Source organism: Halichoerus grypus, chromosome 8 (assembly GCF_964656455.1).
Source record: "Halichoerus grypus chromosome 8, mHalGry1.hap1.1, whole genome shotgun sequence".
In the NCBI taxonomy this organism is placed as follows: Eukaryota; Metazoa; Chordata; class Mammalia; order Carnivora; family Phocidae; genus Halichoerus; species Halichoerus grypus.
In genome coordinates this window covers 125083720-125100828 of record NC_135719.1, presented here as the reverse complement: position 1 = coordinate 125100828, position 17109 = coordinate 125083720, and the positions used below count along the sequence as shown (strand labels likewise).

Genomic DNA, 17109 nt, shown 5'->3' with positions numbered 1-17109 from the left:
CTGACATTTAAAGCACAGCATGTCTCTGCCACCGTAAGTGATGACACATACTTATTTCTTAAGGGTACAGCCTTTTATTTCAGCAGCTTTCCGTGAGGCGTTCAGATCCTCCCAACCCTGACCTTAGGAGTTCAACAGGAGCAACCCTTCGTGGTGGAGGGTGGGGGCCCCAGGGTCGGGTGCAAGGCCTCAGCTTCCTTCTCTGACTCCCTCCTACCAGAGCACCAGGCCGGCTTCGAAGGGCTGCAGGCAGAGGAATGCGGCGTCCTGAACGGCTGTGAGAATGGCCGCTGTGTGCGCGTGAGGGAGGGCTACACCTGTGACTGCTTTGAGGGCTTCCAGCTGGACATGGCCCACATGGCCTGTGTGGGTAAGTGTTGATCTGAGTGGCAACGCCCAGGGAGCAGGAGGACCCTGATGGCTCCAGGTGGAAAGGTCAGACCAGCCCCACTGCTCAGTTAGAAATACAGGACTGAACTTAGGGTGGCTGGGAAACCCACTGCTGCCCCCTAGTGTGGCGTCCTGGAGCCAGGCCAAGCCGTGAGAGCGTGCCAAAGGAAGGTCTCCTGCTGGGTACAGAAAACCCTTTCATGGAGATTCCTCGGCAGAGGAAAGGGACAGGGGAGCACGGTCACTCTCAGGGGCACAGTATGGGTTCACTACCACCTGCTCTGTGTCTCTGAGCTTAGTTTTGGGCAGTGACTTCGAATTCCTGCTGCCACGTGTAGGATTCCACTGCTGGGCAGGGGCCAGAGCTTAGTGGCCACAGCAGCAGAGGCACCCGGGCTCCCTACAGCGCTCTCTTCCCTCCCTTCCTCTTAGATGTGAATGAGTGTGATGACTTGAACGGGCCTGCTGCACTCTGTGCCCATGGTCACTGCGAGAACACCGAGGGCTCCTACCGCTGCCACTGCTCCCCAGGTTATGTGGCCGAGGCAGGCCCCCCACACTGCACTGCCAAGGAGTAGCAGTGAGGGGTCGGTGTGGACAGCTACCTGGAAATGGGCCCCAGCCACAGGCAGGGGCCTGGAGGAGGCTTTCCTAGCTGGGAAGACACCATGAAGAAGCAGGCAGAAGGCCCTGCAGCCCAGCCTCCCAGCCAGCCCTGCCTGCTTTTCAGCTCTCCCAGCTTAGGCCCTGGCTGTGAGCTTCTATCACTGCCTTCATGCTGCCATGCCCTTGCTTGGCTCAAACACCACCAAATGCTTTAATGCTTCAGCCACTGGCCGTGAGGATCAGTCTGCCACCTGTCCTGGCCTTGCTATGGGATGCTTACCAAAGGATGGCCCTCATCCACCCCCTCAAGCTGTGCAAACATGCAAGGTCATTCGGCCTCACATTGCTGACACCCTTTCCCAGTCACGATCCACATGACATCCTGATGATTCCACAACTGGGTCAGAGGTTACATCTGCCCAGATATGGTCCTTCAGTATCTCTTGAGCAAAAAAGGATTGGGGGAAGTTTGGGGAGTGACTCCAAGGCCTCCTCCCAAGAACCATCACCTCAGCCAATCTCTCTGGGCCAGATTTTGCCACATGTCCATCCTGTAGCAGTTCTGCGGCCCCAGGCAGGGGCGGAAGATCTCCTCATCTCAGAGGAGCAAGACCGATTGTAGCTTGCTGAGTGTGAGAGACGCAAACGAAGGGGAGCACGGAGACGGAGAACGCAGCAAGAGGGCAATATGAAAAATATGGGGAGGTGATAAGAAAGGGGGAGCCAAGGCTTTCAACAAGGCTAAAGAAAATGTTCAGTAGCTTTGGGTAAACATTCGCAATCTACCCGCGGCAGCTCCCGTGCACCAACCACAGCAAGCCTGCCACAGGCCGGGGGCCCACCTCCGAAGACCTGTATTAAATACACACCGCTTCTTACAGGACACAAACCTCTCCTGGGCTCTCCTGTGGATACCAGTTTGAGGTACTAAAAATAAAGGGGTCTGTTTTCTAGCTTGTGAAATACAGTGTAGCCTGGTTTAGGGGAAGCCAGATTTCCCATGTTGTTTCTTCTCTCTACTCAGAAGCCCTTGATGTCTTTCTTTCAAAAATGGGATCTGGCATCCCTCTCAGTTTATAAGGAGAGACCCACTCCATCCTTGGCCAGCTAGGAGTTTAGAACCATGGTGGAATAAAGAAACGTACATTTGGGCTCCTGTTTTTGTTTTTATTTCATATTAAACCAAATTTTTTTACCATGTTGGCTAAGTCTAAATATTAGACATGAGGCTGTGCCTATCCTTTTGCCAGCTCTGCCGACAGCCTATGATTAGGATCCAATGGGAAAAGATTCTTTACTCTTCTAAGACAAGGAAAGCTCTGCCTTTGCATTTGTCTGATGAAAGGCAATGTAAATGAACAAGATGTGCCTGAAGACATGGAGATGGATACTATTAATCTGTCCTGTCCTACCTGCTGCTCTAATTGTCAGCCATCCCATAATAACTTATTGAATGCTTGTTATGTGCCAGGCACTATATTGAGTGCTCAACACAAATTTCATTTAATCATCCAGCAATCCTACTATTTTTATTCCCAATTTATAGATGAGGAAATGGAGACACGCAGAGTTCAAACAACTTGCTCTACGTCACTATACTAGTTGAGATGTTTTCAGCAGACAAAAATATGTAGTTCTTACACATATGAAAATATTCATAACAAAAAAAATGCGAGTTAAAACCACACGAGACACACTTTTAAAACTCTCAGATTGGCAAAGATCAGAAGTTTGTTAAGACTCCTAGTTGGCAAGCATCTGCTGAAAGAGGGACTCACATACACAGCTGACAGGGGCTTAAACTGACACAACTTCTGAAGAGGATAATATGGCAATGTCTTTCGAAATTATAAAAGCACTTACTCTTTGACTCTTCTAGGAATTTAACCTTCAGATATATTCTCACCAAATGTGAACACGTGTAAGAGGTTATTTATTATAGCATTACTTGTAACAGCAAAAGATTAGAAGCAATTAGTTGCTACTACTGAGGCCTAAAAATGAAAAAAAAAAAAAAAAAAGGCTCTTAATACCTTGAGAAGAAATCCAAAATAGACTAAGCGGGGAAAGAAGGCTGTGTAACAAAGTGGACCATGTGCTGCTAGTTGTCTAAAGAAAGGGGGAAGACAACTGGGTATCTGCTGACCTCATCCTCGCCACTCTGCCTTACAAGCCATGGTTCAGAGAACTTCTTACCACTCTTCCCTATACCCACTGGCGCTACGCCTCCTCCCAACCCTCGCCTTCCTGCTCACCCAGAAAAACTTCATTCACATACACATATTTCTTTGTATCAAAAACACAAATAGCATCCTATGCCTGCTGTTCTGCACTTTGCTTTTTTCACTTAATCCAGACTTGCACATAAAGAACTGTCTCATTCTATTTTATAATTGTATACTATTCCACTGAATGGATAAATCATAATTTATTTAGTCAGTCCCCTATTGATGGACATTTCCATTGTTTCCTATCTCTTGCTATTATAAGTAATGCTATAATGAATATTCTTGTGTATATGTTATTTCACATTATATCTATGGGATTATACCTATAGGGTAAATTCTTAGAAACAACAGTGGTTTATGGGGGGGGTGACAGGGTGGATGGGTACAGGATTAGAAGACTTTTCACTGTATCCCCTTTTGTGTCTTTTTGAATTTTGTACCATGTGTATTACCTTTCCAAAAAAATAAAATATTTTTAAATACAGCTTTGGCCATAGACTGCTTAAATGCTCCCTTCTTTATATATATTTATCTGACAATTAAAGCCACATAATTATTTCAAAACTTCCTAAAGCAAACTCCTTTAAACAGCCCTGTAGCATTTCTGTGGAGAAATGGCAAACAGGGATTTTAAAAGGGCAATCATAAACACCACTGCTAGATACGTAGAAAAGTAGAGGAATTTCCTGCCTTTGACACAAACATGCAAAACCATTAATTATGTTGCAATGGACAATGTTAGGTCCGCACACTACCAGCGGCATGCTATCCACTCTCAGCCAGCATTTAAGGGAGGGCTACACCATACAATCGGTGTTGCCCACTTCTCTATATAGGATGCTCCTGCCAAACGTCAACCCTCCTCTCAGTGCTTTATAACAGAAGACTGAAATAACGGGTTTCAATTCTTAGAAGTTAGAAAAATTACAAAGTTCTTCTTGGACACCTACTTTACTAGCCCTTCCTAATCTCTTACTTCTAAACCTGTTTTCTCCTAATCCCTTGTAATTTGTCGACATTCCCACACAAACTAAGGGTGGGTGGGACACCTACAGTTCACGTACCACTAGTCGCTATCAATCACATAACTGAAGAGTACGATTCCACAAGGTAAGATCTGGACATTGACTAAGAGGCCCCCCGCTTTGAGCCAACAACATAAAGCAGATTCACAACAGGGGCACCTGGGTGGCTCAGTTGGTTAAGCGTCTGCCTTCAGCTCAGGTCATGATCTCAGGGTCCTGGAATCAAGCCCTGCTTCAGGATCTCTACTCAGTGGGGAGTCTGCTTCTCCCTTTCCCTCTGTCCTGCCCCCCACTCTTGCTCTCTCAAATAAATAAAATCTTAAAAAAAAAAAGATGGGGCACCTGGGTGTCTCAGTCGGTTAAATAACTGCCTTCGGCTCAGGTCATGGTCCTGGAGTCCCAAGATCCAGCCCCACATTGGGCTCCCTGCTCAGTGGGGAGTCTGCTTCTGCCCCTTCCCCTGCTCCTTCTCTCTCTCTCAAATGAATAACATCAAACAAACAAACAAACAAAAAACACAGATTCACAACATAAAGCAGATGCAGGGCTCCCTTGCCTTTGGTTCTTGCATTATGCCTTACTAGGGCAAAGGTAGGGTATGCTGCCCCCAAACACTCTCTAACTTGCATAAATAAAACCAATTCTGCAACAATAAGGCCTTTCCCCTTGAAAGTAATGGGGAAGCAAAAAAATCTTCCAATGGATACCAGAAGAGTATAACAGTTTTCCTAAATGAATTTGCACAGTGAGCAAAATTTGTGAAAACATCTGCTGGTCTTTACCAGAAAGAGGGCATCTAGTCATAAAGGGCCTGCAGAAGACCCTAAACCTATTTTACTATACTTACTATTTATTCCAAGCAAATTGCCCACTGACCCCTTGATGCTATTATCTCTCTATGCTCTTAAAATTTCTACATCATCCGACTCCAATGGAAGCTTCTTATTACTACTTCAGATTTTCCCATGAGGCTTTCTCAGTGCGATAAAGGTGATTTCTCCGAAACCCACCTTTTCTAAAACACAGAATTCCAATTCTCCCATTAACAGCAGGTACTTACATATAGGCATTCAAAGGGACTCTGTTCCTATCTGACCACTGCAATTTAATGGTTTATTTAGCAACTAAAGCTATTAAGCTTGTGCTCTGCATGAGTTTTAAAATCACAAAATCATGGAGCACCTGGCTGGCTCGGTCAGTAGAGCATGTGACTCTTGATCTCAGGGTCATGAGTTCAAGTCCCATGTTAGGCGTTGAGCTTATTTCAAAAAATAAATAAAATAAAGCGCACTCTTTAAAACAGTATGTTCTAACATTTAAAATGTAGCAGAATCTCCTTTTAAAGAGGATGAAAAGAGGGGCGCCTGGGTGGCTCAGTTCGTTAAGCGATACCTGCCTTCGGCTCAGGTCATGATCCTGGAGTCCTGGGATTGAGTCCCGCATCAGGCTCCCTGCTCAGCGGGGAGTCTGCTTCTCCCTCTGACCCTCCCCCCTCTCATGTGCTCTCTCTCTCTTTCTCTCTGTCATTCTCTCTCTCTCAAATGAATAAATAAAATCTTTAAAAAAAGAAAAGAGGATGAAAAGACTTAGTCTGAGCTGAAAATCTTATTAGGCCCAGGTACTGGCAGCAACTTTAAATGTCTTAGTAAAGTTAAACAGATGCTCCCAGGATATGCTGTGTTCTGCCTCCTCCAACGGAAATCTGCTAAGAAAGGTCAGGTTTCTCAGTGTCCCCTCCTTCCTCTTTGTACACACTGTACACACAATAGGTTTGCTTTCTCTAAATCCTAGGTTTTCCCATATTGAAAATGTAAGTACCTAAGCTTCTGTCTCAGATATCTTGTCTCTAAACTCTGCCTTTCCCTTTTTAATGGTAAATTCTTTTGCTGAATGACCTTAATTCCAATCCAGTCCAGAAGTGCAAGTTTTTGCTGTAATGAAGTTTTAGGCTATTGAGGAAAACAAGGGTTTAACCAATAATTTTTCCAGAACCAATTTGGTTGTGGTTTCCCCACATGAGCATTAATAAATCATTTGTCATGGTGGTGGTATTTCTGTCTTTTTTCAGTTGTCTGTCCATGCAGTTCCAGCTCCCCCAGCACCGTCACACACTTGCCAGAACTATTGCTAGCTCTGTAGCCTAATTACGTGTCAGACCCAAACAAGTACTTTAAAATTCATTGGAATCTGTGGCTTAAAAAGCTTTTCTTTCAGTGACTCTAACATAAAGTTGCCAGGTTTAACAAATAAAAATGCACATGCCCAGTTAAATTTGAATTTCAGATAAACAAATAATTTTTAGTATATGTCTCATGAAATATTTGGGACACACACTAAAAATTATTTATTTGAAATTCAAATTTAACCGGGCATCCTGCATTTTATCTGGTAATCCGACCTGAAAGAAAATCCCTATCCATTATCTATATCAACAAAGGGACCACTTCCTGCTATGCATAAGACCAAAGACATTTTACACCATAAGGTAAGTAAAGCAACATATCCTAAAAAGAGTCACTGAATCATCACAGAATCTTGAAATCTCTGTGTGAGTATGGAGTATGGGGCCTATTTTTCAAATGATACAGGTTATCAGTGGGGGTTAGATCCAAGTTTCCTGGATGATGGACTACTGGTTTTGTGAATCTAGCAGACTGGCAAGTAAGAAAGGAAAATGTATCTACCCTAACAAATGGGAAGTGGAGAATGGGCAGCACAAAAAATAAGGATGTGGGGGAAAAGAAAAGAAAGAAAGAAAAAGAAGGGCATCAACTTGCATATTCAGGAAGAATGAGATGAAAAAGAGAACCTTCCCTTTGCCTTTCTCATCCTCTCTAGCCTAGTAACCAGTGTTCAAGCTACCCAATCTGTGATCCTGATCCAGAACCCAATAAGGGCTTTCTTCAAAATGAAGCTTTTATGCATAGCTATATACCTATGTACATGCAACTCTGAAGGCCTGAGAAGTGACTCCAAATTTTGGAACCTTGGAGGCTCTACAGATTATACTGGGTGGGCTTCAACCAGTTAGTAGATCTTAGATCACAGCACCTAGAGGCTTGGCCTTAGAAACGTGTGAGTGAAAATAAATCAAGAATAAAAGCTTCATATTCTGAAAATAATAGTGGCAAAACACAATACTCCTGGACTGAGGGAAATAAAATTGAGAGTAGGACATGATTGGAAGGAAACCTCTAGAATTCTACAGTCCCAGGTTCCTCAGATTGGTACAAGTGGTGGCAATCTCTGGGTCACCTGTCATCACATCAAAGTTTGTATATGTGCTGCCAAAGCGAGCACAGCATCAAAGTTTGATAGAGAAGGATGATCCACAGGAGCAGCCTTGCTGCGCTTGAGGATTGTTCAACACTTGAAATGAGCTTCGGATCAGTTCTTGGCTGAAGTCCACCTGGGCCCCTTTCACGAAGGCCAAGCTATCAGAGTCAACCACCACTCTTGCCCCACCCTGTTCAAATACCCTGAAAAAGACAGGAGGAAGACATTAATGACTATCATAAACACCAAAACCGTAACACCCTCTGAGCCCTGGGGTGCACATCCTGTTTTTCCAAATACAGGAGAAGCATTCCTTATTATCTAACAGGTGCTGCTTTTCTCTGAGGCAAAAAGAGTCAATGGAATAATACTGGTAAATGTTTAGGGATTTAGGCCTGGAATCCAGTCCAGCCTGACTCTACACTACGGACCTAGGCAGGCCAACTTTCCTCCTATAACATAGTTACTCTGAATCATGACAACAAACCTTCACTGTATTCCCACTATGTGAGAAGGGTGGTGGTAGGCGTTCTTAGCAAACCTTTTAAATTTGAAATAAACGTGCACCTTTATCCCTCCCACACATTCTCTGAGGACCCACCCCTTCCTTCTTGCCTGTCGTCGGGGTTGATAACTGTATCCAGTGAAAATTTGTATTGGAATCCGGAGCATCCACCTCCCTCCACCTCCAGCCTTAGGAATTCTGACCCTTCGGTGATTTCCAGAAGTCTCTGAAATGCAAAAAGGGGGATCAAGAATGCCAAAAGGGGGGATCAAGAATGCCAGGCAAGAAAGGTGGGCCAAGGGGAAGTCCCTGCACTCCTGGCCCTCTCCCCGGTACCGCCGCCCCGCGTCCGGCCTCCTACCTGGACACAGCTGGCGGTGAGGTGGATCTGCCCTTCGCCGGCCTCGGGGCTGGAGGACGACGCTTCCCGACGAGCCTGAGGTCCGCGAGAGGCCGCGAGGAGCCTGCTGCACAAGGGAGGAGGATGAGCCCGGGAGCAGAGGGGCACCTGGTGACTTCTACCTGAACAGCCTCACAGCAAACCTGACGACCTCCACCTGGACAGCCTCACGCCAAACCCTCGCCTCCCGCAGGCCTTAATTCCCCCCTTAGTTCTGGAGGCGCAGAACCTAACCTTCCCAGGTGCTGTCGTAGGCTTGTTACCTGCCCCTTGCCCAGGGAGCGACCGCCCTCAGCGCCGCGGCCGTTCGAGATAACCCGCGGACCGCCGCCATCTTCCTCCACAAACCTCCACAAACCCCACCCCTCGCGTCGCCCAATCCCTTTCTCCACCTGGGCCTTCGGAGGCGGGACCCACAGAGACCCCGCCTCCGAGCATACCTATTGGGTGGTGCTGGAGGAGAAGGGATTTGATTGGCTAGAAATGCTCCCATTTACGGAAGTGAGGGAGCACCGACAAAACCCGGCGGAGCGCCGGAGCAAGGAGGGGGCGGGGCGGAGATGGATCCAAGCCTGCGGGGCCGCGGTGCGGACAAGATGGGCGGAGATAGCTGGCGTCTGGGCAGGACCGAGTCAAGCTTGGCTCTCCGGACCGGGGGGCGGGGCGCGGGTAGGCCCAGCCCCGGTTGCTGGTGACGAGTGGCCTGACTGGGCTCCTCCCCCGGCCCGCCCCGGCAGGTTTATCTTGTGACTGAGGCTGTCGCTTCTTCCTTCCTCGCGCTGGGAACCCGTTCAGCTGCGATGCGTTTCTTGGTCGCCGCGTTCCTGCTCCTGGCGCTCGGCGCCTCCGCCCTGGCGGAGCCGGTGCATTTCAAGGACTGCGGTGAGCCCGAACCTGCCCGAGATTCCCGCGCGCTCTGCAGGAGCCCCCACGGGAGCCCCGCGCCGAGACCCCCCGCTAGGTTGGGCGGGTCCCGCGGGCGGCCAGGCTGAGCCGCGGACGCGACGTGGAGTGGGCTGGAGCGGGCAGGGGTCGGGGAGAAGGTGCGGGCGGCGAAACCCAACGGCACACAACTTTGTCTCTTTCCTGAGACGCGTGGTTGGGGTCCCTGGACAATTCCTGGAGCTGGGCCTTTTGCTGAAGTTTCCTAAAGTTTGTAGGGCAGACAACTGAAGGTCCCAACGCTGCGCGGGGCGTGAGCGGTGGGGCGCAGAACTTCTTTTTATATATGCCTCGTATCTTAGATGACCTCTCCCTCCCCACGCCGTTTGCTTTTATTTTTAATTTCCCTTTTGCTGACAAGTCAAAAGTCAGCTCTCCTTTCCATGATTTACTCCATTACCACTTCCTTTGGGCTGTATAATTTTGTGATTCTTAATCACTGTTTCCTCCTACATATAAAACTCGTGTTGCTGGTCAGACCTTGTGACACATAACCCCCCCTTGCCGCTGTGGTAGGGATCTTTGTTGGGAAATACAAAGGGGGAGGGGCGGATACGAAATAGTGAGACAAGTCTATGGAATTATTCGTTCTCCTGAAGTGAAAAGGTGTAATGGTAAATGAAAGAAGACATTTTATAGAATCAGTGAGCTGGAAGGAAACTTGGAGATCCTGGAGTCAATCACTGAATTCCAGAGATGTTCGGTAAATTACCCAAAGTCACCCAGCAGAATGGGAACGAGAATAAGTTTGATCCTTTATATCTAGTGCCCAGGTAATAGTAACTGCTCAATAACTATTTGTTGAAAAAGTAAATGAGGGAATAAATACTCTTCACTGTATCATCAAAATTCATGTTGAGGCAAAAGCAAAGTTAGGCTAGGGGACAGGATTGATTAAGGAGTAAAGACTGCTGGCCTCTTAATACTTAACAAATGCTGTTCCACTGAACTGCTGGCACTTGAAAGATGGTATTACCACCTCCAATTACTGCCTTTCCCTCCATTAAACTTAGCGGCCAAATTTGGATGAAGATATTATATTAACTTTATTAACTCGCTCAACCCTCAGGATGTTTTACAGATGAGGAATCAGGCACATGGAGTAACTTTCCAAGTTCTCACAGCTAGTAAGGAGTAGGAAATTAGTGGGTGTTTGTGAACCACTTTGGGTTTCAGTGGTAACATTAACATTAAAACAACAACAACAACTATGGAAAGCAAATCCAGATATTGTTCTACTCATTTGAAAAAAGCAGAAGTCCACCTATGGCAAGAACTTCTTAAGGGAGGGGTGGTTTCAGTTACAGATTTTCAATTGACTTCGGAATTGGGAAATAACAATGTAAAAACTTCAGCGCCCACATCAAAGGGTTTTCGAGTTGAGTTCCACTTTACCACTGACCCTTTCCCCTGGAGTGGTATTTCCTCACGTAAGCAATGGGACCAAGCAAACTGGTTTTGCTATTTTTGCCAGTTAGGACTGAGGAGTTTGTTCTGTGGACATTGAAAGTCCAAGCACCTCTTCTCAGTAAAACTGGATGAAGGAGCTACAAGTACTCCCCTTTCCTCAGGTTCTACTAGATCACGTGACCCAGGCTGGAAAGAAGCAGGTAGAAGTGGATGTTGAAAGCTCTAGCATAAGCACTGATTTTCAATAGGTTGTTGATTCAAGTTCCAGATTTTTTTTTTCCTGTCTGTAGAAGATAGGAGGACAGTGGAAGACAGTGCTTGAAGAAGAGAATTCTTACAGGTGTATTTTGAGAACTTTGCTCATGATGGAGAAGCATGCTGCGGATGAGGGACGGCAAGTTCTTACTTACAGACCTAGCTGGAGCAGTATTGGTCTGTATGATGAAACTGTCCCACCCAAGAGCAGGCACAGGCCGAGAAAGCCAAAGTGCATCTACACGAGCTTCTCTTCATATCCTATGGGCTAAGCTAACCAGGTGACTGCAAAGGAGAGGCCCACCTTTTGTGTCAAAAAGGAACTTGCTAACCCACCCAGGAGCAACTATTCTAGACTAAATTCGAGGACTGAATCCCATGTGATGGTAATAAAATGAACACTTACTTGTTACACTTACAATAAAATGAACATAGCACTACTATGTTGCAAACACTTACCTAAGAGCTGTAAGTGTGTTACCTCACTTACCCTCTGAGGCAGTCACTGTTATTTTCCCCAGAGGGGTAAAGTATCTTGTTTTGAGGTTTCTCAGTAAGTCATGGAGCCCATGAGATTGCAAACCCAGGTGTCAGGTCCCAGAGCCTACCTCTTAGCCATGATGGCTGAGCTTAAGCTTTCCTTGGGGGGGGGGGGGGGCACCTGGGTGGCTCAGTTGGGCATCTGCCTTCAGCTTGGGTCATGATCCCAGGGTCCTGGGATCGAGCCTCAACAGGGAGCCTGCTTCTCCCTCTCCCTCTCCCTCTGCCTGCCGTTCCCCTTGTTTGTGCTCTCTGTCAAATAAATAAATAAAATCTCTGAAAAAAAAAAAAGCTTTCCATGGCATAGGTGGTATTAACAGGCAGTTTGCTTGCATTCTCTCCATTCAGCTGTCCAGTTTCAGGGGCCTGGATGACGCAGTGGGATTTTTAAAAATTTTACTTAACCTGTTTAGGTCAAGCATTTATTAGGAACAAACAGCACTTTTGTCTTTGTTTAGACCGCAAAGACCCACACCCTGTCTCAGAGACACTTATTTTGAAGAACACGTGTTTCCAAAGTGGAATGTAAGCCTATATGCTGCAGATGCGTTCTGAAAATCGCTTTCCCTGGTAGGGGTTTACAAAGCTGGTCAACCACCAGTTTGGAGCAAAACCAGGACAGGATCTGAAGAACATGGCGGGGCGGGCGGGGGGGGGGGGGGGGGAGCAGTTCAGGAGCAGCCAGTCTCAAGAGTCCAGGTGGATAGGGCAGGCCTGAGGCTTGAGCCACCACTGTGCCATGTGTGCTGCTTGAAATCCCACATGGGGATGGGAGGAGGGGTGGGGAGGACTTTCCCTGGTGTAGCCCTCCCAGGGTATAGAGCAGGGGAGCTGGCTTTTTATACTTAACTGATTTTATTCATTCTCAGCCATCAGATACGAAGAGTTTCCTGGAGAGCAGAGCACCTTCCCATTAGGTAGGCAACAGCATAGGTGGTTTCTTTTCCCTCCTATTCCAATTCATTTTTCTTTTTTTTTGACAGGTTCTGGGCTTGGAGTTATAAAGGAACTGAATGTGAACCCATGCCCCACCCAGCCCTGCAAACTGCACAAAGGCCAGTCTTACAGTGTCAATGTCACCTTCACCAGTAGTGAGTAAAAGTGGCTCTTGCCTTCAAGTTTATCTTAAAGCCTAACAACAGTCTCAAGTATTGGAATGAGCGTGGGGTAGGGGCATTGCAGTCAGGACGTCTGTGACCTCCCTTCCAAACTGTGCAAAGCTCAGACTTACCTTCTGTAAGGTTTAAGGAATTCATTTGGGACCCAAGAAAAAATCTCAGCTTCACTTCTAGAAAGGGCATCTACCATGAATCCTTTCCTTACTTTCTATCCTGTGGAACTAGACGGGGCAGTCCAATAAGAAATCTCAATGTTCCTGTCATCTTCTTTAAGCCTAAAGACAACTCTAAATACTAGAGTTGTTTTCTCTCCTGGATGATACCCTGCCCCCTCTACTGTCCCAAACCAAAAATGTACCTTCTAAACGAAAGTAATCCCCAAACCAGAAAGAAACAAACAGAGCCAATATTCTGGATCTGCAGGATAACCTAATAGCTCATAACCCTAGTTGCCCTAATTTTATTGTATTTATTCCCCCTGCCCATCTTGTGGTATGGAGGGCAGAGGGATAGCAAGAAATGTACCTCTTCTTTCTAATCTTACCCAGTTTCTAAAGGGTTATCTCTTACTGTTACAGCCCATGGCATTTCTGTGGAGATTCCTTTCCATTTTGTTCTTAATTTCTAATGGAATCCTGTGGGCAGGTCATTTGAGAATTCAGAAACCAATCTTCTAAAACTCTGTAAGATACCCTGTACACTTTGACAGAAGCTGATATAATTAATAAACAGAAAGTTTACTGCCAAAAAACTTAGTTACTCTGTTGGATAAGGTTATTTATGTAGCTCTGATTTTCCTGAGAAACTGAAAGACGGTGAAGAGCAAGGTGGGGGTGAGAGCAAAGAAAACAACCCTCTCAGTTGCTTTTTTTTTTTTTTTTTTTGGAGTGAATACTTGAATACTTATTCGGTAGCATTCACAGAGGTATTAAGCATAACTACAAAGAGAAATAGACTCTAGGAATTAAGTACAGACTTTATGATTTGCTATCCTCGCAATGCCGTTGCTTGGGAACATATCTGAATTTTTTACTTAGGGTTTAGTATAGGCTGTTTCCTTCACTATCTGATTCTCTTTTGTTCCTCTTAGATATTCCGTCTCAAAGTAGCAAAGCCGTGGTGCATGGCATCGTGTTGGGTGTCCCAGTGCCCTTTCCCATTCCTGAGGCTGATGGTTGTAAGAGTGGAATCAACTGCCCCATCCAAAAAGACAAGACCTACAGCTACCTGAATAAACTACCAGTGAAGAATGAGTACCCCTCTGTAAGTGACCTTGTCATTCAGGACGCTGAAGGCCTATGACTAGATGAGAAACCTAAGGAGAGGGGGCAGAAAGAAAAGATTGGAGTCTTTCATCTCTCTATGATGAAGAAGCAGAAGCTTGGGGGCTGAGGAGGAGGAGATGAGTTGGAGTGTTAGGAATCCTGAGGTAGGACAGATAATTGTCACCATGCCCCTCTGTTCTTTGTCACCTCTTGATGCCATTTTGATATACAGTGTTTCCCTGGATCCTCATGACCACCCTTTGCTGAGGCAATATTATGTCTGTTTTATGAATGACAAAATTTGAGCCTCCGATGTTAAGCAATAGGCTCAGAAATATTACATCTAGATCTAGAGCCAGGCCTTGTGACCCCCAAAACCTGTGCACTGTTAAAAGATTTTAGGCAGGTATCAAATAGTTCAAGATGTCAAGTTGTTACCAAAAAATTCTGGTTTCTCCATTAATCTCTTAAGAGAGCAGTAATGTCCCAGCTCCAGAGCAGAGAGGTCACTTTTTCCACACACTTCTTTCTCCCCTGCATCCATCTCCAGCCCCTACCTTCCCCTCTGACTCACCCTGCTATACCTACTTCTTTTTCTACCAGACACTTGTGAGGCAGAAGCTGTTGGAATGGGCGTGTATTAAAGATAGGAATCCTGATAAGAATGGACGAAGTAAAGGGATTCCTGTTTTCCATAAAGGAAAACAAGCTGCATTGTTTTGAAAGGAAATCAAGGAGAACCCAGGAGCAACCTGGCCATTTATTTTCTAGAAATGGCAAGTCATTAAAGAACATTGCAAAGAGACTCTAATAGAGGGTATCTGTGTTTAAGGGATGTCGGAGACCCTACAGGTCAAGAACAGGTTTGTAGATTAATTTGCAGGGTATCCATAAAATCACTGGCATTTCTGAGTCTCTGGTCACTTACATGGAATGTCTAATTAGGGCCTGCCGCATAGTACGCACTTCGTATATGGTACCTATTGTTAGTGAATTACATTTCATTTGAAAAATGGCTTAAACTATGTTAATTTAAGCACTAAGTGAAACAGTTAATGTATACGAGTCTTTTTTTTTAAGATTTTATTTATTTATTTGACAGAGAGAGAGACATCGAGAGAGGGAACACAAGCAGGGGGAGTGGGAGAGGGAGAAGCAGGCTCTCCGCTGAGCAGGGAGCCCGATGCGGGGCTCGATCCCAGGACCCCGGGATCATGACCTGAGCCGAACGCTTAATGACTGAGCCACCCAGGCACCCCAACGTGTACTAGTCTTGAAAAACTTAAAAGGTTCGAGAAGCCAGGTATCCCCGGTCACTCAAATGTTGTGTTATAAAGAAACATTTGAGTACAAATTAGAGGTAGTAACTAATAACAAGTAAGCAGTTGTCTACATAAGAAAGGACTGGAAAATTATTGGTGATTTATTAAGAATTAGAAGGGGCAGTTCATAGTATAACATATCAAAGCAGAGATTTCTAACGAGGTGTATTATTAAAAAAAAAAGCAAACAAAAAAACCCACAGCTCCAGGAAGGTATAACAGCTCCAGGAAGGTATTGCTACAAAGCATTATTGTTCCAGAAATTATTCATACAATCATAAACTTCTAGGGACATCCTTTGTGTGTTGACATCTTCAGTACCAGTAACGAGGTATTTTGTTACGCCTACGAATCTGACATTCTACTCTCTGCTCTTAAGTGGTTATGCTTGGAAAAAGCTGGATCAGATTGCCAAACACATGAGAGATTGTTTAAATGTAAAATTCTCTCCTGTGCAAGGCTTCATTTTGTACCATTGATCTAAGAGGGAAAAGAATGCTTTAGAAATTATATCTGAGGAGCTAATGAGGTGAGTATGTGGTGCCGTGAACACCGAATCACAGATGTGACTTGGTTTGCTCTTCTGAGCTTAAGGCCACGGGCTGGGCCCACATCTCAGGCAGCCTTCGTGATGGTGTGATCTAAGAAGAAAGATCTGAGGAATTAGGCAGTTTGTTATTAGGATTCATAGTTAAACCTGTTCTGGATCGAGGCGAGGTCCTGCTTTCATTTTTCCCAATTTTTTTCTCTTTCTCCAGATAAAACTGGTGGTTCAGTGGGAGCTCCTGGGCGACAAAGACCAGCGTCTCTTCTGCTGGGAAATCCCAGTGCAGATTGAAGGCTAGATCTTTTGCTGCCAGTATGTCCGTCTGGGGGTGAGAGAGCACAGGAGAAATCCAGTCTAACCTAAATCAGTGCCATAAGATGAAAGGAATTTCTACACCACTGTTTCATGCCTCTCAGCCTCCAGAAGGTTCCAGACCCTGTTTCCTGAGAGCTCAGAACTATTGCCCTTGTAATATCTTTTGTGAAGGGTTGGAGGAAAGAAGAGAGAGGGAGGGATAGGCATGGATTGAATTGTCTTCAGTGTTTTTTGCTGTTGGAATAAGGAGGGTCCAGCCGGTTAGGACCCGAATGAGGCTGCGTAGGGCTATTGGATAACTTGCCCTCGGGTTATCGGCCCTGGCAGCAGAGGACGGGTTCCAGACCTCCCCCACCTCCTGGGATATTACATCTGCAAGTTCCTCATCTCCAAGTGCCTCCCGGAGTTCAGTGCATTGGGCCAGCAGCTCTAGCTCCGCCGCTTCGACGACAGTGACCTGCTCTTCAGTGGTGCCCAGCGTCTCGGTGGAGGGGAGGTGCTCTGCCGCAGAAACTCGCCTCGGAGCGGCCAGTCCTCTATGGTGATCTCCTGTCTCCTTTTCTGTCTTAGGTGGTTTTCATTAAATGTAGCACTTGATTAGCAGATGTTTGATTTTTTTTTTTTTAACAACACTAACTTGTGGCCTCTTTATGCACCTGGAAATGTCCTTTTGAAATAAATAAAACTTGGCAGTCTTGTCTTCTGCATGTTGGTGGTGGTCACCTGCTTCTTTCAGAGTGTTTTCCCCCAGATCTGTGGAAGGCAGACACCCGGTCCCATGGTCCTGGAGTGCGGGAAAGACATGACTCTTTCAGACACTGCCCTTTCTTCCTTCTTCGCCCAATTAGACTTTACCTATCTGTTTTATGCAAAATGACATTATCGTTTTGCTCTATTTTGCACACTCTTACCACCAGCAGGTGTGCTTGAGAGAAGCAGTGAAAGCAAATACCACCTAGTTGAAT

General features: G+C 45.9%; 3 protein-coding genes across 5 annotated transcripts in view; 2 read left to right on the top strand and 1 right to left on the bottom strand.

Moving 5' to 3' along the window:
* Positions 1-3708, top strand: part of LTBP2 (latent transforming growth factor beta binding protein 2) — a 102471-nt gene extending 98763 nt beyond the window's left edge. For both annotated transcript variants that reach the window (XM_036114450.2, XM_078053957.1), the window contains 2 exons: positions 221-370; positions 823-3708. In XM_036114450.2, the coding sequence (XP_035970343.2) occupies positions 221-370; positions 823-968 (296 nt within the window). In that variant the 3' untranslated portion in view covers positions 969-3708. The remainder of the gene's footprint in view (positions 1-220; positions 371-822) is intronic.
* ISCA2 (iron-sulfur cluster assembly 2) lies at positions 2150-8790 on the bottom strand. Of its 2 annotated transcripts, none has more exons than XM_036114455.2 (4): positions 8694-8790; positions 8392-8497; positions 8141-8256; positions 2150-7728 (listed from the first exon to the last, which is right to left on the bottom strand). In XM_036114455.2, the coding sequence occupies exons 1-4, from the start codon at positions 8762-8764 to the stop codon at positions 7554-7556; spliced, it is 468 nt and encodes a 155-aa protein (XP_035970348.2). In that variant the 5' UTR covers positions 8765-8790; the 3' UTR covers positions 2150-7553. The 2 variants fall into 2 exon arrangements, with proteins under 2 accessions (XP_035970348.2, XP_035970349.2); XM_036114456.2 differs by having other exon boundaries at positions 8392-8494.
* Positions 8791-9147: 357 nt separating this feature from the next.
* NPC2 (NPC intracellular cholesterol transporter 2) lies at positions 9148-16851 on the top strand. Its single transcript, XM_036114458.2, has 4 exons — positions 9148-9312; positions 12561-12668; positions 13786-13958; positions 16041-16851. The coding sequence occupies exons 1-4, from the start codon at positions 9231-9233 to the stop codon at positions 16125-16127; spliced, it is 450 nt and encodes a 149-aa protein (XP_035970351.1). The 5' UTR covers positions 9148-9230; the 3' UTR covers positions 16128-16851.
* Positions 16852-17109: the final 258 nt, after the last annotated feature.